Genomic DNA, 22,846 nt, shown 5'->3' on the forward strand with positions numbered 1-22,846 from the left:
ACTGGCAGTTAATACTCAAGGCTGCCTTCAGTTCCTGCTGGCATAAAAATTTGTGTGTGGAGAGGCATGAGAACTTTTCACTGAGAATTTGCGATTTTTCAGGTCTTTTTTGAGAATTCATTTTGAAATGAGAAGGCAGCTCCACACTCAACTCCCAGCATGCAGCTTTACCAAAACCTCCGAGTAAAGCAGAAAATATCCAAGACATGGGCACAGATGCACACACACACACCTTACTTGTGGCTTTGCCTTCCAGACTCATAGCTTCCTGCAGACAACTGTCATCTGAAAAAGAATGAAACCTTCCAGGATTTTTAACTCTTCCACTACAGTGCTGCCTTCTGAGTAGCATGTTGAGATGGCTTACGGTTCTGGTACCCAGTTATGACCAGTGTATCCACTCTATGTATGCTACCCATTCATTGGTCACATGGGAGCCACCTCAGTTCTAGTGACCTTTATTTCCCCAAAGTGAAAAAGCTGTGATATAGCTATGTTAAAGACAAGCTTTCTGGGTGGTGGTGGCACACGACTTTAATCCCAATGCTTGGGAGGCAGAGACAGGAGGATCTCTGGGTTCTAGGCCAACTTGGTCTACATAGTGAGGTTCTGGACAGCCAGTGCTAAACAGAATAAACCCTGTCATGAAAAACAAAAACAAACAAACAAAAAGACAAGCTGTAAGGTGCTTTTTAAGTAAACTACGGAAGCTGTAGCCTGCTAAGTTTGCTAATGTCCAGAATAAGAACAAAGGTGTCCATGAAATTGTGAGGAAGGACAACAGGAACTTAGTCCCAGTTTTGCAGACTCCTCAGGTCCCCCCAGTTCCAACCACAGGATAGAAGTGTTGAGTTAAGGTGGAAAAGAAACTCAACAACAGAGCTTGCAATTCTCAGTGGCTTCAGGTATCCACTGGGCATCCTGACATATAACCCCGTGAACGTGCCTACTATATGTCTTTCCTCTTTGTACAGCTGCTAAGGTCCAAGCAAACCAAGGTATCTCTACTAGTTAGGGCAGCACAACGGGCCACACACTTCCTCAGGCTACCCTTGACCTCGCTGTTCCTAAGGCTGTAGATGAGGGGGTTCAGCATGGGAGTGGCAATAGTGTAGAATGCCGATACAACCTTATCATGGTTAGCCGACCTGGAAGATGTGGGTCTCATGTAGATGAAAATGGCAGCTCCATAGAAGAGGCCCACTACAGCCACGTGAGAGGAGCAAGTGGCAAAGGCCTTCTTGCGGGCTTCTATGGACCGCATTCGGAGGACAGTGGCCAAGATGAGGCCATACGATGTCAGGATGAGGGAGAAGGGGACCAGAAGCATCAACACACAGCAGATGTACATGACAAACTCAAAGGCAGATGTTTTACCACAAGCCAGGTGCAACAACACAGGGGCTTCACAAAAGAAGTGGTCGATTTCGTTCCGGTTGCAAAACTGGAAGCTCATTGTGGCAGCAGCCTGCATGGCTCCATCGGCTGCGCCCAGGAGCCAAGATCCCAAGGTCAATCTCAAACATAACTGCCAGCTCATGAGAACCGGATAGCGCAGAGGGTGGCATATCGCCACGTAGCGGTCATAGGACATGGCCGCTAAGAGGAAGCACTCGCCACCTCCCACTGTGAGGAAGAAGAAGATCTGGAAGCCACAGCCAGCCGTGGAGATGGACTTTTTGCCCGTGAAATAACCAGCTGCCATGGGGGGCACTGTGGTGGAGACTAGCATCATGTCCATAAGAGAGAGCTGACTGAGGAGAAAGTACATGGGTGTGTGGAGCCGGCGGTCCTGCTGAATCAGGAGAAGCAGGAGGGCATTGCCTACCACGGAGTTGAGGGCCACAGTCAGAACCAGCACAAAGAGAACCAGGTGAGCTCTGGTGTGGTTAAAGAGTCCTAGGAGAATGAACCCGGCGGTGGCATTTCCCATGTCCGTGGTTCACAACAGGGGCAGCACTGCAAATCGAGGGAGGGGAGAGAGTTTCATTATCTGTGACGCTGTGTGAACTACGCATGCCCAGAAAGTTGCCTGTGAGAAATGGTGAAACCCACTTCAAATCCATCTATGCTAGCAAAATGTTCCAACACAGTCACAACTTAACATAAATCTTTCCTCATTTCCAAGGTTTACCTGACACATGTCACCAGAACAGTGAGTTCAATAATGAATCAACGTTCTTTGTAAGCTGAAGTAACTCCTGATTTTTTATTACACTGTAGCAACATAATGGTTGAAAACTATTTGCTTATTCATAATTTATATTTTCATATTAATTATACTTTGCATAATAAAGTCTTAGTTAAGTAAATATCTATTATATACAACTTAGGGACTGTTAATGTAGGTGACACATTTAACATATCAAAATTTTTATTTATTGAGACAAGGTGTCATGTATCCCAGGCTGGCCTTGAATTTTCTAAATAGTAGAAAATGACCTAGGAACTCTGATCTTACAGGTTCTTCCTCTTGAGTGCTGAGTTACAGGCATGTGCTACCATGTCTGGTTTATGTAATGCTGGGGAATGGACACAGAGCTTTGTGCATGGCAGGTAAAAATTCTACACACTAAACCATCAAACTTTATTGAAAAAACCAAGTTCATATGGTTTTCTCCAACACTGGATAGTAAATGTCTCGCCAAACAAAGGGGTATTTGCTCTTAGATCTAAAAGTAGGAAAGCCAGACTGTGGACAGAGGCTAGACTCACCCTGGTCTGGGAGTTCACTTGGTTCTGTTTACAGAGGTTGACACTTCAGATACCAGAGGACTTCTTGGGTGTTTCTAAGTATGAAGCTGTAATGCTAATGAATGCTTCCACGAACTCTTCGTCAGTATTTTGTCCTCAGTCAGCCCCTCCCTCTTCAGCACCACACAAACTCACTCTTTAGTGGGTAACTCAGAGACTCTAGTGTTTGCCCAGCTGTAGAGAAAACAATGATTCCCGCTTCACTCTCAAGAGACTTTAAATCTTTACTTTCATTTTAATCTTTGACTTGCTTTTGGCCAATATTGGTTGAGCTTATTGAATCAAAAAAATCCACCCTACAAAGATGTGGATACTACTTCATCCTCAAGATCGTTGTCTAGCACAAATGCCTTGAGGAAGTCCGTGCCTTCTGGGGGTACCTCCCTTGTTTCTTCTCTGGTAAGATCACAGCTATGGCTGGAACAATGACTCCACGACTCACTCAGCCCCTGACCAAGTCCCTGAGCATTTTAGTTGGTTGCGTGAAAGTTAAATATTTTGGAGATTCTCTCTGCTCTGCTCACGAGTTGCCCACGTGTCCAGTTCTCAGATACCCTTTTGCTCCAGAAACTACGTGGAACCATGGCCATGGCTCTCAAGACACCCCATTGCTGAAGACTCAAACCCTGCCTGACTCATTTTTCACTGTTCCAACCTCTCAATATCGAAGATAGGTGAGACTTTAAGTTTGCTTTGTTTAGCCACTGGGAGGCAGGGAGCAGCTTCCTTAAATTCATTTCTGCACCTGCAGTCACTATTTTATGTACATAATCACTGTGGTATTGTTAGGCACCTTCCACACTAGAATCCATCTTCTAAATTCTCTTAATGCCTCCAGATGAGAACTCGGCCCCCATTTAAGCAAAACTCCCTCTTCTTTTTCCCCCATAGCTGCTGGCAGCCACTATTCTCTCTTCCTCAGCAATATGTGCCCTTGTGAAGCTTTGATGCTGCCATCCCACAGAACCCACCTATTTGTGTCCGAAGTCCCGAGGCTCATGGATGTCATGTCTGCCCTCCCTTCATTTTTCAGGAAGTTAATGGTCCACGGTGTGGGGCGTACTGTGATTGCTGCTCCCCAGTCTGGGGCCAGTGCCTCAGGCCTTTCCCTCCCTTTGGGATACACGTGCACCAGTTTGATAAGATGCTTGACTACAGATGTTGGAGTGTGTGCTTTGATAAAGAAGTAAGATACCACACTAAACAGCAATGACGAATCTTTGCTTAAAACATGCAAGAGCGGTGCACGTGTTTTTAGAAAACCAGTTCGACAGTTAGCCCAACTTCTCTGTTTCTTTAAAAACACATTTATGTTTTCTTCTATGTATACAATACTGGAGATTTGTTATAGGGCCTCCTAAAGGCTTGCCAAGCTCTCTATCACTGAGTTATATTCACAGCCCTAGAAAAATATATATTAAGAAATTTCTACTTTTATTTATAATTTTAAGATTAGAAATTATCTGCTCAACTTTTTAGTGGCAATAGGTGGATACATATTTAAGGTGATAAATATTTAATAGTGGTCAGTCATTATAAATCTATTGTGTGTTCAGTTTGTTTTTATTAAAATTATTGTCTATACCTCTTTATACAAATGAGACAAGTTACTACCAATTAAAATGTTTATAAACCTCCACAGAGTAGACTAAATTCCTAAAACTGATCATGGAACTGAAACATGGTTGAAATTGGTCCTAAAGAATTAACTCATTTGGAAAACATGCTAAATGCATTACCGGGCAACGAGACCTCCAGCTTGACTAGGGCAGGGAATGGGGAAATGTTTACCCTGAAAAATAAGGGCTTCCTTTTGCCCTCCTTGCTTTGTGTCCATCGGGCTGGACATCTCCTTGCCACATTCCACAGCTCTTCCTTAAAACTACACTCGCATCTCCTGCATTTGAAATCACAGTCAGACAGATGCCTTTCTTTTCTTCCTGTAAAAGCCTTGTGAGAAACCACAGAAAAGTCAGAATATATAGTTTCCTTTCCACATTTCCCCAAGTTCATTGTGAATATGTAATTTTAAAAGTCTGTACTTCAGGATAGAGAAATGAGAATCGACCTGCATGTGAAAAGAAGTTAGTAGCCGAGGGCTTGTTTATATTGATAGAATTATGGGTTTGCTTTAAAAAAAATTAACCTATTACCAGCATGCGCTTGCACACATTTTAATTCACTGAGGACTGAGATGTCTAACCGGGAAGACTTTCTCTGTCAAATGCAGAGTGGTGGGACCGGATTTTCTATGTAGCCGAGGGCTCCTTGTTTCTCCGGTCTCCACCTCTCAAGTTCTGGGATTTGGAATTGTGTTTTCTAGAGTTAAAGTTCACAAATAATCAGACATGAAAAGGTTGGTATGACCTACCTGCAAGAGTCAAAACTGGTGTCCAGCAGGTTGGATCTGCACCCTCTGTGATGCACCTGGATGTCCTCTCCTGGACGGGAGGGGAGATGTGTCTAACCTAGCCCTCCACCTCCCTCATATCAATGCCTGGGCTGATCTGTCATGAGGATGGCCCAGTGCCAGCGTGGGCTGCAAACACTATCCCATCAATACCCCAGAGCTGCTGCGGTGATAATTCAGTGGCCAAAAGTGTTTACTGTGTTGAGAAATTAAAAAAATCCCCAAGAGATTGTGAATGGTCCACACATCTCATAAAGCTATGAATCATGGGAATGACAGAGGATGGCTCAGGAGAAAGAAATATAAATAAGTGTCCTTGAAAAGGGATTGCAATTTCAAGTGGAGGAACCAGGGTATCACGTGATTCTGGTAATTTCTGCACAGACTTCAGCAGGAAGATTAAACTGTCTTCTATTCAGACCAGCTCAATTGTCAAAACAGCAATCAAGATAAAATGAAGCTCATGGAAGGAATTACCTGTAGTTTATTTTCTGCTTGGACTCAGTTTGAGACAATTAAATTTGTGTCTTATGCATCGGTTTCTGTGCATTTGCAAGAAGCTGTTATATTTTGATTTTATATTTTCATTTTTGAATCTGTATAGTAAAATAACAACAATAACAAAAGCAACATTAATAACAGTGACAGCATCTTCAGGCTGTCATATCAATGACACTTCTCAGGTTGAATGTATATGGACTTCAGGACATTTCCTTTTTTTTTTTTTTTTTTGCTTTTTTTTTTTTTTAAAGGAATTCCCTGTGTAATAGTTCTGGCTGTCCTGGAACTTGCTCTGTAGACCAGGTTGGCCTCAAACTCACAGCAATGCCTGCCTCTGCCTCCCGAATGCCACCTAGCTGATCCTTTGCTTTTGATGTTTTCCAATGCTGGGTACCCTGGGAACTTGGATGTATGCCTTGCAATTTCTTTTTTTTTTATTGAGAAAAGGAAAAAAAAAGTTTCCCCCTCCTCCCAGCCTCCCATTTCCCTCCCCCTCCTCCCACCCTTCTCCCCTCCTCCCACTCCTCTCCCCCTCCCTCTCCAGTCCAACGAGCAGTCATGGTTCCCTGCCCTGTGGAAAGTCCAAGGTCCTCCCCGCTCCGTCCATGTCTAGGAAGGTGAACATCCAAACTGGCTAGGCTCCCACAAAGCCAGAACATGAAGTAGGATCAAAACCCCGTGCCATTGTCCTTGGCTTCTCATCATCCCTCATTGTTCGCCATGTTGCAATTTCTGAGTTATCTACTGCTATATAGAGACTCCAGAGTCTACAACTGGAAATAGATAAATGAAAACAAAATAAAGCAATAATTCTTTATCATGGATTATGTGTTAGGGAAATATACCTGGTTAAAAAATGTACAATTTGGTAAACTGCAATTGCCATTTAATTTTATTTAAAGGAAAGTACAGGTTTTTTCATTATTTAACATTTATTTACTTACTTATATAAAACTGAGCATCATGTAATTCAGGCTGGCTTAATAGTAAACTATTAAACTAGCTTAGTAGCAGAGGCTGGCCTTGAACCTCTGATCCTTCTATCTCTACCTCCCAACTTCTGGGATTGCCACCACAGTGGGTTTATCTGTTGCTGGAGATGGAAGCACTTACCAACTGAGCCACTCCCTCAGTTCTTTGCTTAGATTTCTTTCATCAAATTGAAACTTTATCAAGCTGGCAAATCCTACTTGGATTTATAATTGTTCAAAGGTGTATAGGCTAAATTTAAGCCCACATTACAAACAGCAAAAACCCCTAGGCTCCAGATGAGGCCAGTCGGGCACCATGGACATTCTGCGCAAAAGCTTTCTACAGGAGAGTGACCGTCCTTCCTGACAAAGCTTATGTCCCTTTCTGTTCTGACCACTGCTGTGCTGGGGTCTCTAGAGGCTATCAAGAGACGCTGCCCTGTCATAGAATGGACACTGTTGTATGACTAAATCAAGTCCTGAGAGAGTATATGGAGTTCAAGGATGAGTAGAGGCATTCAGCGACCGGCGAGAGAAAGAATGGGGCTCAGAAACTCTGGGGAGCCGAGGGTGCACCCCATGTGAGTATCTGGTGTGGATTCCATAAGGGCTGTATGACTAGGGTGAGTATCGAGGTCACCCATCCTGAGGATGGGCTGTATCTACCAAGTGCATAGCCCAGAGGCTTGGGTCAGCCATCTTTAATGAGGGAGGGATTCATACTCTACTGTTGCCTTCTCACTCAGAGAAGGCGCTCCTGGGATTCATGGAGGACACACACGCAAGGATGGGGATCCAGGAAGCTGGGAAGTCCTCTCAGGATCGACACCTAAAGAAGAATTAAGCAGAATTGAGCAAATGGTGAGAATGAACTCTGATGCCCAGGGTTAAACTCCTGAGAAAGTTAGGGGATAGGCTCTGAGAGTCTCGCAGCCACCATGCACTTGGGCTTTAGCGTTGCTGCAAGGACACTGGTTGTGGTTTGCTTCCAGAAATGGACTGTGACCTTGGTCTTAACAGTTTTCCCAACAAGAAAATACCTTGAGAGGGACTTAGCTAAGAACTGGCGGATTCTTACATCCTAGGCAACTCTGGAAAGTTGGGACTTTTAATTACTGAAGGGGAAAAGTTGTGCATATGGCAGAAACACATTCCAGCCCAGATACTGCTCACAGCCACTTTTTTAGGACACGGAGGTGGGTGTTTTGCTGGGGTACAGAGAAAACAGATAACAAAGGCCAGTAGTTCACCAAAATAGAGGAGCTCCTGGGAACACCAGCACCAGAGAAAAGTTGGAAACGGTTTGGTATTCACACACCAAGTACACGCGCTCACGGAAAACCCTAAATTCAGCATTCAAATGTTAAAGATGTAGGAGAGGAAGGATTTCCAGTTTGGGGGACAGGCAGGGGCTGTGAAAAGGGGTAGGTCTGTCTGCCTTTATACAGAGTGACCCCAAGGTCAGCTCAGTCTCTGCTGCCAACGCCTCTCCTGAGATCCAAGGATGTGGCTTGCCCAGTGTGCCTTTGTTTTGCTGAATGGTATAAGTCCTTGGTAGAAAAACTGGTACACAGCAAACATACAAACAAATTGTGAACCCTCCCTTCAAGAAAACTTGCCTGTCTTTCCTGTGACAAGCTCTGAGGCTGAAAGTTGGCTCAAAGCAGCCAACAGGGTGATGAACTGTGATGTTTGCCTCTGTGGAAGTTCCTAGAGTTTGTATCTCCCTTTCTTTCCTTTTGCATCCGATGTGCTATTTTACACACCTGTCTCTCTCCATTCTCTGAGGCCATAACAGGATACCATCTCTTGGGTACCAAAGAAGGAATGTTTGTTCCCCAGTGTTCTGCAATGGGGAAAGTCTAAATTCAAGGGTTCTGCATCTGTCAGGGGCCAGATTCTCTATTAGCAGATGGTGGAAGGACAAGGAAAGGCCATAGGGGGCTAACAATGAAAAGAGGGGGCTGGACTTGGAATGGTCTGAACTTTGAAGATGGCCTGACTGTTTGGCACGTCAGTGATTGTGGAGGGATTGGAACATTGCGAGTCCAGAACCAAACAATCTTTGGTTAATCTTTAGTCTTCACCTGTACGTGACCTAACATATGAATGACTGCTAAGAAAATCCTTAGGGATGTGCAGAGCACTGGCTTCCAACAGACCAAGAACAGAGTCAGATAGCTCGTGAGCCTATACCCGAGATGTCCCTGTAACCTTCACCAGAACCTGCCTACCTGCTGTTCCCCCAAAATGTGTTTGAAAGACGTATTTATTTTGAAACTTTTAAATTTTATTACTATAAAAAACTTCACAAAACTGGCACCATGTTGGAACGTGGAACTGGGGATAATCTAAATCTGGAGGGGCCATGGTGACTCATTTTTAGCTCTAGAATAAACTCTTATTCATTTTCAGGTGAGTTGTGGGTTTTATTTACTTATTTTTTGGTATGGAAATGGCCAAACTCACTATTATTTTGTTTTATTACTTGAGACAGGGTCTTATGTAATCCACCTGCCTAGAACTTACAGTTCTTCTGTATGGCTGGTTTTGTTGCCATACTGAGCAAACTAACACTTTAATAATGGCACAAATGCTCTCCCATCATGACAGTAGAGCCCTGAGGCCTAACTACTTCTTAAAGATCTCATCTTTAAACTCCCTTAAAATAGAGATTTGGAAATCTCATAATGATTCCTAATATTTTGGTTAGTGATATTTGTTTTGTTGTTAAAGATGTTAAATATAGATACAGTTTTAAAGCCATAAGCCCTACATGCCCATCTCCTTTTAAAGAATTCTTTAAATTGTAAATAATTTTGGAAAATTCCCCTGAAACATTTTGACATATGGTTTGTGCAATTATGTTTATGTTTAATAATTCTTACGGTTATGTATTTCATTACAATTTACTTTGTAATAGCAATCAATTAGGCACTACATTTTTAAAAGTTATTCATTTATTCCTTTTCCTCTTACGTTTTACATCACATAATAGAAACTGAGTTATATGATTAAAGTCTAGCTAACAGACCTGTGTCACTGCCTCTCATCTCTAAGACCTTATTTGAAAACAGACATAGTAGCTAGCCCAAGGGACACTGGAAGGGCAAGTTGATTTTACATTTATTTTCCAAACACTTGGTAAATTTTATAATATAAAATAACAAATGAGAGTCAGATAAATTAATACAACACTAAAGAGTGAGCTCAATGGAATAGATCAGCTGAGCTAGTGAGTGAGGTGTGCCTAAACTGAGTAGGGCTGTTTTGGTGACCTTCCTTCTACACGTTTATCACACTGTCTTCTGCAGCCACTTCCTCAGGGCTCCCTTGACCTCCTTGTTCCTCACACTGTATATGAGGGGGTTCAGGACCGGTGTGAAGATCGTGTAGAAGGCAGACACCACTTTGTCGCGCTTTCCCGGCTGGTGGGACTTAGGCCTCATGTAGATGAACATGATAGCCCCGTAGAATAGCCCCACCACAGCCAGGTGCGAAGAGCAGGTGGCAAAGGCCTTCTTCCGGGCTGCTGAGGATCGCATGTGGAGTACTGCAACCAGGATGAGGGAGTAGGAAACCAGGATGAGGCACAGAGGGATCAGGAGCATAAGGATGCAGCAAATGTACATGAAGAACTCAAAGACTTTGGTGTCGGCACAGGCGAGGCGCACCAGAGAAGGTGCCTCACAGAAGAAGTGGTTGATGGTTCGAGAGTGGCAAAACGGGAAACTCAAGATGGTGCCCGCTTGCATCAACCCATCAGCGGCTCCCAGGAACCAAGATCCCAAGGTCAGATGCACGCACAGCTTGGAGCTCATGAGGACATGGTAGCGCAGGGGCTGACATACAGCCACGTAGCGGTCATAGGACATGGCTGCCAGGAGGAAGCACTCGCCCCCTGCCAGGGTGAGGAACAGGAAGATCTGGGAGCCACAGCCTGCAGGGGAGATGGACTTCATGCTCATCAAGTAGTTGGCTGCCATCTTGGGGATGATGGTGGAGACGAGCATCATGTCCATGAGGGAGAGCTGGCTGAGAAGGAAGTACATGGGCGTGTGGAGCCTAGGGTCCCTGCAGATGAGCAGGATCATGAGGGCGTTTCCCATCAGGGAGGCGGTGAAGATTACTAAAACAACAGAAAACAGGAACAGGTGGACTTGTGTGTGGCTGAAGAGCCCAAGAAGAATGAAGTCCAAAGCTGTGCTGTTACTGGGAGGCTCCATGACTCTGGTCAAACCTGGAAGACAGGTTTTTGTTTTTTTTTTTTTATGAGATAGGCTGTCATGGAACTACCTCTGTAGACCAGGCTGGCCCCAAACTCAGAGATCTGCCTGCCTCTGCCTCCCCCAGTGCTGGGACTAAAGGCACATGCTGCCATGCCTGGTCTGAAAATGACTTTTTTTTTTTAAAAAGTGACTTCCAATATCCTTAAAATCTTTGTCCAGGTGTCAGAATATTTTAATTTAGTGAAATAATAATTTTTTTCTGCAACCTGATGCTGAGGTATGGATCAGTGGGTAAGAACACTTGCTACACCAGCCTGAAGATACGAGTGTGGATTTCAGAGCTCACATAAAAAGCTAGGTGTGGTCTTCATTTGTCTGTAGCTTAGCTCTGAAGGGCAGAGACCAAAGGATTTCTAGTTGTTTCTGGCTCCAACCTAGAAGTTGCCTCAAAGAAGTAAGGCAGAGACTGATACAGGAGGACATCAACACCCTCCTCTGGCCTGCCTGTGAACCCACATGCATGAGTGTGTATCACACACACACACACACACACACACACACACACACACACACACAGAGTGCCACACACAGCATACCCCCACCACACCATAACACACACACATACACACACTTCTGCATTATCCACATTCATTTTACCATATTTCAATTTTCAACTGAATTAAATGAAACATACAGAATGCATAGTCTACTGCCCATGTGTTTAAACCCTATACTTATATTAATCATGACATAAAGAAGCATTGTTGCGTGATTTCACTTTCCTACAGTTTGGTGTTTGTCAGTTAGGAGAATCCTAAATCCTTGTGCATTTGTGAATGCTGCTGTGACCCGACTCATGACCTTTGCACCTTTCTTACATATCTATTCAAGGAGCTCCATAAGAGAGTAAAGAGGAACTCTTTGCCCTAAAGGAAACACACACGGCTGAATTTCTCTATTCCATGTGTGAGGCCCTGTTGTCCTATAGCACATGTAATGATGACCACAGATGACGACAGATGCTTCATGCCCCAGGACCACACCTCACACTATCAACACTTCCCTGATGAGAAGGGCCATTGGTCCATGTAGATTTCTTCTCTCTCTCCCTCTTTGGTTTTCTGACAGGGTTTCTCTGTGTAACAGTCCTGATTGTCCTGGAACTTACTTTGTTGACCAGACTGGCTTATAACTCACTGAGATCTGCCTGTCTCTGCCTCTCCAGTGCTGGGATTAAAGGTGTATGCCAGCACATTAAAGGTGTGTTTTCATCTTCTTATTTTGATGGTTAAGTGTCAGGTGTAACAATAGATGTTATTCATGGAACTGCCAGAGTGTTAGTAGTTAGTAGTTAGACATCACATATGTCTTGACGCTGAGGCAGAAAAACTCTGGCCTCCTTAACCTTTGAGCTAACCTGAAAAACTGCATGTGAAATTTTGTTCTCACTGGGTATTCTGGTTCACGCCTTTTATTCCAGCACCTAGGAGGCAGAGGCAAGTGAATCTCTATGAGTTCCAGGGTGGACTAGAAAGTGAGTTCCAGGACAGCCAAGGGCACACAGTGAGACTCTATTAAAAAAAGAAGAAAATCTTTTTAAACTAAAAATATTTCTTATACATTTTGTGACACGTACAGTCCTGCCATAGCTATACATACTGCATATATGTTCAGCTTTTTTCACACATTTCAAGTTATTATAATGCACCATTTTAAACACACATCATCTGTTTGGAATGCTAGCACATTAATTACCACTTCTTAGATGTTGGATTGTGTTTCACTAGTGCATTCCTGGGAAGGCTAGTAGTTATTTGGACATGAATGGCGTCTATGATCATTGTAAACTTGATATTACTATGTACTAGCATTGCAAACATACTGTGACACCTATGAGACGCCCCCTTCTAGACAGACACAGGCACATACACACATAGACATATACACACATAAACATATACACACATAGACATATACACACATAAACATATACACACATAGACATATACACACATAGACATATATACACAGACATATACACACATAGATATATACACACATAGACATATACACACATAGACATATACACACATAGACATATACACACATAGACACAGACACACACATAGACACATGCACATACACACATAAACACAGGCACAAAAACAGACATATGAGAGAGGGAGGGAGAGAGAGATATTATGAAAAATAAGTTTAAATGAAAGTATTTTTCTAGGGCTAGTCATGCAACTCTGTGGTGGATTGTTTATCTTCCATGTGTGAAACCTCAGGTTTGGTTCCCATAACCACAAAAAACTAATACAGTTATCTGAAAATATATGTGTCATATTTGAATATCTTTAAGAAAAAAAGATGTATCTCAGAAATAACTTACAATGAATCTTCCCCCTTGTTTTAATAAAATCAAAACATTTCCAATGTCTCCTTGGACTCTCATGTCATTCATGTTTTATGGATTTCTTCTGACTCCAGAGTAATCATATGTGACTGTAGTTCATATAAAGTCACTCTGGTATTTGAATACTTAGGATTCATGAGAGTTTCCCTACATTTTCATTAAAGTATTAGCTTCTAAAAGTCAATAAAATGCTTATATTGTCACAGAACTATTATTTATGCTTCAAATTTTAAGTTATTTTAACTTTAGAAACAACCAGATAACAAACAAAATCTTATAATGTGTCCTTTATGACAAAGATATTATTTACTCAGGTGAATATAATAATGTGATTTCAAAGCCTAAATTACAAGCTAAATTTGGAGATCAAAAGAATTGTGATTTTTTTTGTACCCTGATACTCTGTATGCTGAAAACAAAATAAATTTCTGCTCTTATCCATTGTGTCAATCAAAAAGGAAACATACTCAACAGTAGGCTCTTGAATGCCCAGGCTAGATGGAATAATCAACCTTCAAGTAATTGATAAATTGAATTCAGATAGGTTATATGCTTTGCCACGTATAACTTTAAGTGGTGACTGTTTTGCTACCAAAAATATCCTTTTGCAAAATGATAGAAACGAATAATTGACTTTAGCAATTTGTTTTGTGACAAAGTCTCGCTATGTAGCCCAGGCTGACCTGGAACTTGCCGCTCTCCTGCCTCAGCTTCCCGAGTGCTGGAATGAGACGTGTGTTGTCAGAGCAGCACTTTTGTGGACTCAAGAATGATGAAAACCATGGCCAAGGGAAACCAGCATACTTTTGCTGTCTAAATGACAGGAAAGCCCAGTGGGTATATACCATACTGTCAGGAGTCAGTGTGGATTAATGGTCTTGTTCATCTACCCGCACACTCCGCATCTGGAGTGTGTCCATTGCTATTACAGTGCTTTGAAGTCAAACACATTTCTTAGACCAGCTGTTCTCGACCTCTTTAGGGGTCACATATCAGATATTTGCATTATAATTCATAACAGTAGCAAATTATGAGGTAGCAATGAAATAATTTTATGGCTGGGGTCACCACAACACGAGGAACTGAATTAAAGGGTGTCAGCATTTGGGAGGTTGAGAACCATTGTCTTAGACCAAAAAAATTCCCAGTCAGTTTTTTTTAAAATAGGGACTTAATTTGTTTTACAGATTTGTTTTAATAAAACATGGTAGTTTAAATGGAGTACTTAACCAATTACTTTTTTTTTTTAAGGAAACTACTGGAAACACATGGCTGGAGCCAGCAAAATGGCTCAGTGGGCGAAGCACATCCTACAAAGGCCTGTGGACTTGCATCCGATACCTAGGCCATTTGTAAAAGGGAGAGAACAGACTCCACAACACGGTCCTCTCACTTGTGTTAGTGTGTGTGCGTGGAGGCACACACACATACAATAATAACGATAAACACAATTTAATGACGGGACTGTCACTAGCCCTAGAAGGGAGTGCATGAAGTATTAGTACAATGAAATAGAATGTACCCATCCATCTCAGGCTTGGACTATGCCTCACTCAATTCTTCTGAAAACTTTTTTGGTCTTGTCTGGATACCTTCCACATGCTAACAAAAAGCTATATATAATCAAAAGTTTATAAATACTGTAAGGTTTCAATTAAGTCTTGAAAATTTATAGTCTCAGTGAACATGAAGTGCACGGTTAAGACATCTGTCATGCCTGTGCACTAACCACAGGAGTGAGTACAGTCTCCGTGTTTCACATTCTAAGTTGGATTGTACTGAAGCCAATCTCATGGCAGAAGTGAAAAACAAAACAACTGTAACACATCGTCAACTGGGGGTGGAAACATAGAGCTTCTCCACGTTTCTTCTCAATATGTCTCTCCCTGGGAAGTATTGAGATTTGTCCTCAATTTGATCCTAGGAAATGCTTAAAGAAATTCACAAAAGTTTTTAACATTTATCTAATGTGTAGCGAGGAAAGCCGTGTGCTGCTGCAGTGGAACAATATATGACCCCTAGTGACCTTCATATACCGTTCATCGGCAGAGACCGACGCCGTACTCTGTGCATTGTACCAAAGGTGTGGCAGAGAGTTAAGAGACCATGCTTGTGAGCTTATGGGTGAGGTGTGCATACATTGGCTTCTCTATTCTAAAAATGCTATGAATTAAGGCAGAGTCCCTAAAATTGTGGAAATGAAATATATTGTAACAGAATCTTGAGAGAGCACCACCTGTGGTTGTAAGCACTCCATCTCAGGGACGGAGAACTCACCTGTGTCGGGAGCAGCTGCTGTGCAGGACGATCCTGAATCTGTGGCTCAGGTCCCAGGACTCACCACTGAGAGCTCTGTGCCACTCCTGGCCCTTGCTCTAAATGAAACTCGCCGGCTCATGGTCCAGGTCATGCCACAATCAGGCTTCAGAGTCCTCAGTGAGAGCACCCCTGGTGAAATCCAGCTGAAAAGACCTTCTCTGTTTATTAGCTCCCTAAAGTTAGTGTTCAAATCCCAGGGTATTTGATCCCTGACGTAACTGACCCATACTGGTAACATCAGGGTACAGCCAGTTTGAAGAAGATCCACTTTTTAATATCATTACCTGTGATAGTAAACTCCTGATTTCCACCCTCCCCCACCCCCAGGATCATATCAGTCATGTTAGCCTGTGCTTTAGTGAAAACCCATGTGTTGAGAACAATCTGGAAGTTAGATGAAGATGGACACAGGATGTGAGGAAAACATTGCCTATAAAGTTGCTATTTGAAAATGGGGATGGCTCAACTGAAGTAGTAAAGTTTGTAGCTATACAACTTGGCAGTCACCTGAACGTCTTGACACTCAAGCTGATCATCCATAAAAAGGGCTAAGATATCTGTCCCCATATGGTTTATTTACAGTGAGTGACAAGCTCCAGGTTTACCCCAAAAGTATCTGCTCCCACCTGGCCTTCTGATTTATGTATAGTTACGGAGAGGTGTTTGTCTAATGCCTTAACTAGTTAAAAAAATATAAATTAAATCTGTGTTATTCTACTTAACTGAGTTGTAACTGATTGGTTGCACACCACTGGGTGTGAACTACTGAGAAGTGAGAAGTATGCTTGAGTTGTGTTCTACACAGTGATACAAGGATTCTTGAAGCCAGTATATAGAGCTGTTTGAATTTTATATTTAAATAGATTGACACCTATAGGCATAGAGGAGATGAATTAAACAGTTCTTGCTGGTATTCTGTTACAGAGTAAGGTAACTGGTATTAATAAAAACAGACTATTCAGTTCAAAGAAACCTGGAACAGAGGACTCTGAATAATTTTTAACTACAAAGAAATGATAAATGTTTATGGTAACAGACATGAAATGATCATCATCCATTATATACATGGGTCGCGTTATATGCCATAAACAAAAACAATTATTTTGTTCTCATTGTATAAAAAGTTTAACATGTAATTAATTAAGGCATCCTTAGACTAATAACTGCATTTTATTTTTAATCTCAAATCAAGAAAACAATGTTTTATTTTTTGATCTTTACTTGATTTTTAAGTGTGTGTGTGTGCACGTGTGCATCTGTGTCTTTGTGGAGGCCTGTGCACCTGAGTGAAATGTCTGCAGATGACAGAGGAAGCCTTGGATCCTCTGCAGCTCAAGTTACAGTCAGTTCTGAGTCGCCTGATGGGTGCTGGCAATTAAACTCAGGTCACCTGCACTCAACTGTTGAGTTGTATCTTAAGCTACAGGACAATGTTTACTATTGACAACAGAAGTTAAAATATTGTTTATGGATTTCGAAAATAAATCCAGAAAATATATACTCTTTCTTTTGCTATCACTTGAGATCTTTCAGTATTATTATTAGTTGATGGATTATATTATATTTAATATTCAGTCTTAGTTTAGCAATATCAGAAAACTTCTGACTTACGATTGACATTTAGGCATGAAGAAGAAGTTTTTTATTTATTGGCATATAAGACATTAAGAATTGATTGGTCATGGGAGATGGCCAGTTCATGTCACATATCTGCTACTGTTAGGAGTCTTAGCAGGGTCCCCTTAGATCTGACCCTGAATGCTACTTTCCCAGGCTTCTCTTGCAGTTCTCTCTTCCCTTCACTCCCTCCCAATCTGATTGCTCATGTTCCCATCCCCACCTGCCCATGTCCCACTCAGGAAATCTCTTCTATTTCTCCTTCCCAGGGAGATTCAGGTTTCTCCCGTGAACCCTCCTTGCTACTTAGTCTCTCTGTGTCTATGGATTATAGCATAGTTATCCCTTATATCCACTTATGAATAAGAACATGTCATATTTGTCTTTATGGGTCTGGGTTACCTCGCTCAGGATGATTTTTTCTAGTTCCATTCATTTGCCTGCAAATCTCCTGATTTATAGGTCTTATTTCAAAATAGGACCTATAAATAAGTGTTACAAACTTTAGAACTGAAGAACAATCTTTCTGAAAATTAGAACTAGCCACTCTGTATAACATTACAGCTGTGAAACCAGACTGGCCAAAAGAAAGCAGAGTTACAAGTAATTAAATTATTTCTAATATTCTGTTCATAAAATATAATGATTCATAGGTACAATAACTAAAGGGCAGAGAGGAAACATACAGGTACCCGGTTGAGAGATGATTCCATTCTTGTCTAGTAAGAAAGTGGTGGGTATGGGAGTAGAAGGGAAAAAAAACCAGCTGAAAATGGCTACAATTCTTAGGGGCTAGGGGCAGGGAGGGTGATTATCAGGAAGGGACAGGTTACTCCGAAACAGTCATCCTAAATGCTTTAGAGGAACTGTGAAACTCTGCCACCTAAGGAACAATGATCCGTGGTCAAAAGTTACTGCAGAAAGGGCAGCTACTGATTAGAGTGATGCAGTGTCAATTGGATGGACATTCCTGAGGTCCTTTGTCTGCTGTAGCTTTGTCTTTTCCCTTTTCATTTCATCAGGTATACTGCCCTGTAAACTGCAGTAATGGTACCAGGAATAAAAAGATAAGGAATTTTAAACTTCCAGCTGCGAGCCTTGTTCTCTAGATATGGAATTCAGGATTCAAGCTGTTTTCACTGAAAAATTCCAGCTGGAACCATTAGCCACTCTCCACCTTCACATCTCAGCTTCTGATATAGGAGGATCTTCTTTCTATGTGTTGCTTTCATTGGTTGAATAAAGAAAACTGCCTTGGCTTTTGATAGGGCAGCCCTTAGATGGGCCTGGTAGACAGAACAGAATTCTGGGAGGAAGAAGACAGTGTGGCAGACGCCATGGCTCTCCTCTCCTAGCTGGATGCTGGTTAGACTCATGCCGGTAAGCCACAGTCAAGTGGCGATACACATTAATGGAGATGGGTTAAACAAATATGTAAGAGTTAGCCAATAAGAGGTTAGAACTAATGGGCCAGGCAGTGTTTAAATGAATACAATTTGTGTGTTGTTATTTCGGGATATAAGCTAGTAGAGTGGCTGGGAGCCTGGCGGGATGAAAAGCAGGCCCGCTCCTCATTACTATAAGCTTCCAGCATCCTTGCCTTCTCTGATCATCTATGGACTCTTTTTTTTTCCAAAATGGATTTATTTATTTGTGAATGTTTAGCTCACATATATGTCTGTACACCATGCATGTATCCCTGGTACCCTTGGAGGGAGGTCAGAAGAGGTTATTGAACCTCCTGGAACTGGAATTAAGGATGGTTGTAAGTCACTAGGTGACTGCTAGGAATCAAACCCTGGTCCTCTGCAAGGACAAATGCTCTTAACTGCTGAGCTATCTCTCCAGACCTCTCTACTGCACACTCAGATATTTTTGTGTGTGTGTTCAAGTCTAAACCACCTTTTTAAAGGGGCTTATAGAAAATAATTATTATTATTAATAAGAAGAAGAAAAAAAGAGGAGGAAGGAAGAGGAATCTATTTGAGAAACGCTAGTCAAATGGTGTATGCATGTTGTGATAGGTGGTTATTTACAGTACAATGACTAAATGTCTCATCGCCCATAGCTGAACACATAGAGAAAGTGGAATTGGGTCTCTTCTGTGTTGTTCTAGATTTCTTGTATTCACCTTTGTTACTTCCTGTACCCTTTCATAAAGCTGATTTTGCATGTCACATTACACGTCATATTGAAACCTTTTGTATTTATTGCTAAAGATTGAAGTGAAAAAACTTTGAAACACAGAGAAATGAAGGTTATGGTACTGTTACTGTTTCAGCATAGGAATAAGAAATAGGCAAAGACACAAAGTGATCAAAATTGGGTTCAAGGTTCATGGAAAAATGACAGCCAAGAAGAGTGCAGAAATGAGAACTGAAAGGAATAAAAGTATTCACTATTCTCAGAAACTGCATAAAGCATATTTAGGCATTGTAAAAACTAAATGCATAGAGTTGTTGCTAATACTTCGACCCTTCATTGTGTCCTATGTTATTTTTTATCATATACTGTGTCCTGTGCCTGATTTGACCTGAATAATTATTTGAAATGTATATATCATATATGTGTGTGTCTGTATGAATTAGATGTATTCTACTGACATAAGCAAAGTTGGCAGAACTACTTTTATAACACAGTCTCCAACAGACTTATTTCTGTCTGCCTGTGATAGGCTGTGCCTCCTACAGTAGGAATAAATTACATTTAATTTTAAAAAAACTCATTTGGTACTTATACTTTCTGAGGCTACACTGTGCTCTTGACAATTTAACCTCAGATACAACATTCCTGGTAACATGTCACATGGAAATTCTGTGACAGACCCAGAGAGTGGGGACAAATCAGATTAGAATGGTTGCACCTGCTACCTCTCTCTCCTAATGGACTGCTACCCTAATTGTCTAGACTCCTAGGAATGAGCTTCCTCACCACAGGGCATAAAACAGCACTTGGACTCTTTCTGCAGTAGATGTGCCACTTGGCCAACGGGGACACCACGCTGAACTTCCCAGAGGACACAGCCACACACATGTCAAAGATTATGTACCCGGCTAGCTGATTAGCTCTCCCGTGATCGTGAAGCATTGGAACATTACAGATACAAAGCAATTTGCCAAGCCCATCTATGGCACCCTTTGGAGTCTTTTATTGCCAGTTTTGGTTTCTGAGCCAGCATCCCTGTGACTATCAGATGAAACATTTTGGAAAATATTGCCTTATTCGAATGCTAGCTTTTCCCAAACTAAAGACTTTCTTTCTCAACAGACAGTATCTGAGAACCATGGCAGAGATTTTCCCACTTTGCTACAACCTAAACCCCTGATGTCTCCATGGCACAGCTGAAAAATGCCTTGAGTTATGACATATGATTTGTTTGTACTCTGGAAAGTCCCATGAAACTCCAGAACATATCATTGGGGGTAACCTGAGTCCATGTTCCTGGGCCTTGGTCACTCACATTATGCTCAAGAACAAGCTGTACCCCATTCCCTTGAAGTGAGAGCTGTGTTTGGTTTTGAGAGATACATGAGTGCATTTATGTGCAAATATGGCTTTGCTGACAATTTGAAACCCTTCTGGACACTTGTACTACTTAGATTTAAATATCTTTTTAACCATTATTATTAATATATCATAATACAGGAGCTGAAAGGATAAAACTGTATGCTGCTCTTTATTTTCTTTAATTTCAAATATGCATAAATTATCAAGAAATTAACATAATTAATTCAATATGCCCTTTATCTTGATTCACCTCTTCTCAGCATTGTTAACCACTTTGCTTCCAATCCACTCATCTTTCAGCAGTTGAACACCTCAAGATCATTTATGCCTCAATATGACATAATTTTGAAGGATAAGAATATTGTACCACAAGATTTAAAAGCCACTATCAATGTCATAAAAATATAACATTGGCAGGATACAAATAAAGATTTTGAATGTGCAAGAAGTACACCAACGATAATTTCAGAGTACAGAAATAAGTCTTCCAAAGGGATGACTGTGCAATGAGACTTGATGGATGAGGAATAATATCAGAATGAGAGCTGGAACAACAGATGTGTTGGAGACAAAGGAAATAAACTATTCATTTCTAATTACTTGCTTTATTGTTCCTAGAAGGAGGGGTTGACACCCAACAATTTCTTCAGAGCCTCTGTGACATTCTTATTCCTCAGACTGTAGATTAGTGGGTTCAACAGAGGGGTGAGTATTGTGTAAAACACAGACACAACCATGTCCTTCCCTGGGGTGTGGAAGGAGGCAGGGAACATGTAATTATAGACAGCAGCACCGTAGAAGAGGATGACCACAGTCATGTGGGAAGAGCAGGTGGCGAGGGCCTTCTTCCTGCCCTCTGCTGAGTTCATCCTGAGAACAGTGAGGAGGATGAAGGAGTAGGAGCTTGAGATGACTGTCACAGGGATGAGAAGCATGAGCACACAGCACAGGTACATGAGGGTCTCATAGAGCCAGGTGTCTGAGCAGGAGAGCTTGGTCACAGCAGGGGCCTCACAGAAGAAGTGATGGATTTCCCTGGATCCACAGAATGGGAAGTTCAGGATGACAGGGGTGAATATGAAACCATCCAAGGATCCCAGGAACCAGCAGACAGACATCAGGAGGAGACACACCCTGCGGTTCATGAGAACAGGATAACGGAGTGGATGGCAGATGGCCACATAGCGGTCATAAGACATTGCAGCCAGAAGGAAAAATTCTGAACCTCCTAGTGTCAGGTATAGGAACATCTGCATCCCACAGGCAGCAGCTGAGATCCTGTGGCTCCCCAGGACCTGGTCCATGAGCATCTTGGGCACAGTGACAGAAATGTATGTCATGTCCATGAGGGACAACTGGCTGATGAAAAAGTACATGGGTGTGTGGAGCCGGGTGTCAGAGTGGATCAGAAGGATCAGGAGGGCATTGCCAGACAAGGCCACCAGGAAAACCACAAATATGACCACAGCAAGAAGAGCTGGGTGTTTGATTTGATTGAAGAATCCCACCAGGGTGAAATCTAACTGTCCAGTGTAGTTGTTCATCCAGGTAACGATGTTCATTGGTGTCTCCTAGGCAACCAAGAATGCCTTGGGGTTAATGACTGCAAACTCATATGTGCACAAGACTAGTGTGCTGAGAAGCAAGTCCCCCGGGCCTTTAGTTCTGAGAATGATTATCTAAGTAATAGTTAAGGATTTTAGAAGAGCAGGAATTCACCTCTGTGGTTAGATCATCACAACCCAGAGTAGATCGACCACGGTTCATGATGACTCATAGTGACCTCTATTAGGAAGTCTTGAAAACTGCAGGATTATCCACAAAAAGACACACAAAACAAATGAAAGACAAATTCAAATAAGCACACAAATGTTAGACACATTTTTAAAACTGTCAATGAGTAAAGGTACTCTTACGAACCATTGTAGAGTTGCTCATAATATTAACACATTATGATATACACTTTCCATTTTCACATTCATTGAAGAATATGGTTTTTTAAATTATATGGTAAAATATCTTAATTGAAAATGCATTTAGTCCATGTAAAATTGAATTTGAAGTTTCTTATGTATGTCTTAGATAGATAAATTCTCTTTAAGTATAAATCATATAAACA

General features: G+C 41.8%; 3 protein-coding genes across 3 annotated transcripts; all 3 read right to left on the bottom strand.

Annotated features, from left to right (window-relative positions):
• Window positions 1–949: 949 nt before the first annotated feature.
• LOC142859585 (olfactory receptor 2T8-like) lies at window positions 950–1,933 on the bottom strand. The gene has a single exon (XM_075989755.1). The coding sequence runs from the start codon at window positions 1,931–1,933 to the stop codon at window positions 950–952; it is 984 nt and encodes a 327-aa protein (XP_075845870.1).
• Window positions 1,934–9,932: 7,999 nt separating this feature from the next.
• LOC142860769 (olfactory receptor 2T33-like) lies at window positions 9,933–10,862 on the bottom strand. The gene has a single exon (XM_075992488.1). The coding sequence runs from the start codon at window positions 10,860–10,862 to the stop codon at window positions 9,933–9,935; it is 930 nt and encodes a 309-aa protein (XP_075848603.1).
• Window positions 10,863–21,341: 10,479 nt separating this feature from the next.
• On the bottom strand, window positions 21,342–22,289 carry LOC142860768 (olfactory receptor 2T29-like). Its single transcript, XM_075992487.1, has one exon. It carries the CDS (start codon window positions 22,287–22,289, stop codon window positions 21,342–21,344), a length of 948 nt encoding a protein of 315 aa, XP_075848602.1.
• Window positions 22,290–22,846: the final 557 nt, after the last annotated feature.

Source organism: Microtus pennsylvanicus, chromosome 11 (assembly GCF_037038515.1).
Source record: "Microtus pennsylvanicus isolate mMicPen1 chromosome 11, mMicPen1.hap1, whole genome shotgun sequence".
NCBI classification, from domain to species: domain Eukaryota; kingdom Metazoa; phylum Chordata; class Mammalia; order Rodentia; family Cricetidae; genus Microtus; species Microtus pennsylvanicus.

Excerpts from the sequence above, each read along its gene's own strand:
- LOC142860769 (XM_075992488.1), bottom strand. The coding sequence starts at position 10,862 with ATGGAGCCTCCCAGTAACAGCACAGCTTTGGACTTCATTCTTCTTGGG.
- LOC142860768 (XM_075992487.1), bottom strand. The coding sequence starts at position 22,289 with ATGAACATCGTTACCTGGATGAACAACTACACTGGACAGTTAGATTTC.
- LOC142859585 (XM_075989755.1), bottom strand. The coding sequence starts at position 1,933 with ATGGGAAATGCCACCGCCGGGTTCATTCTCCTAGGACTCTTTAACCAC.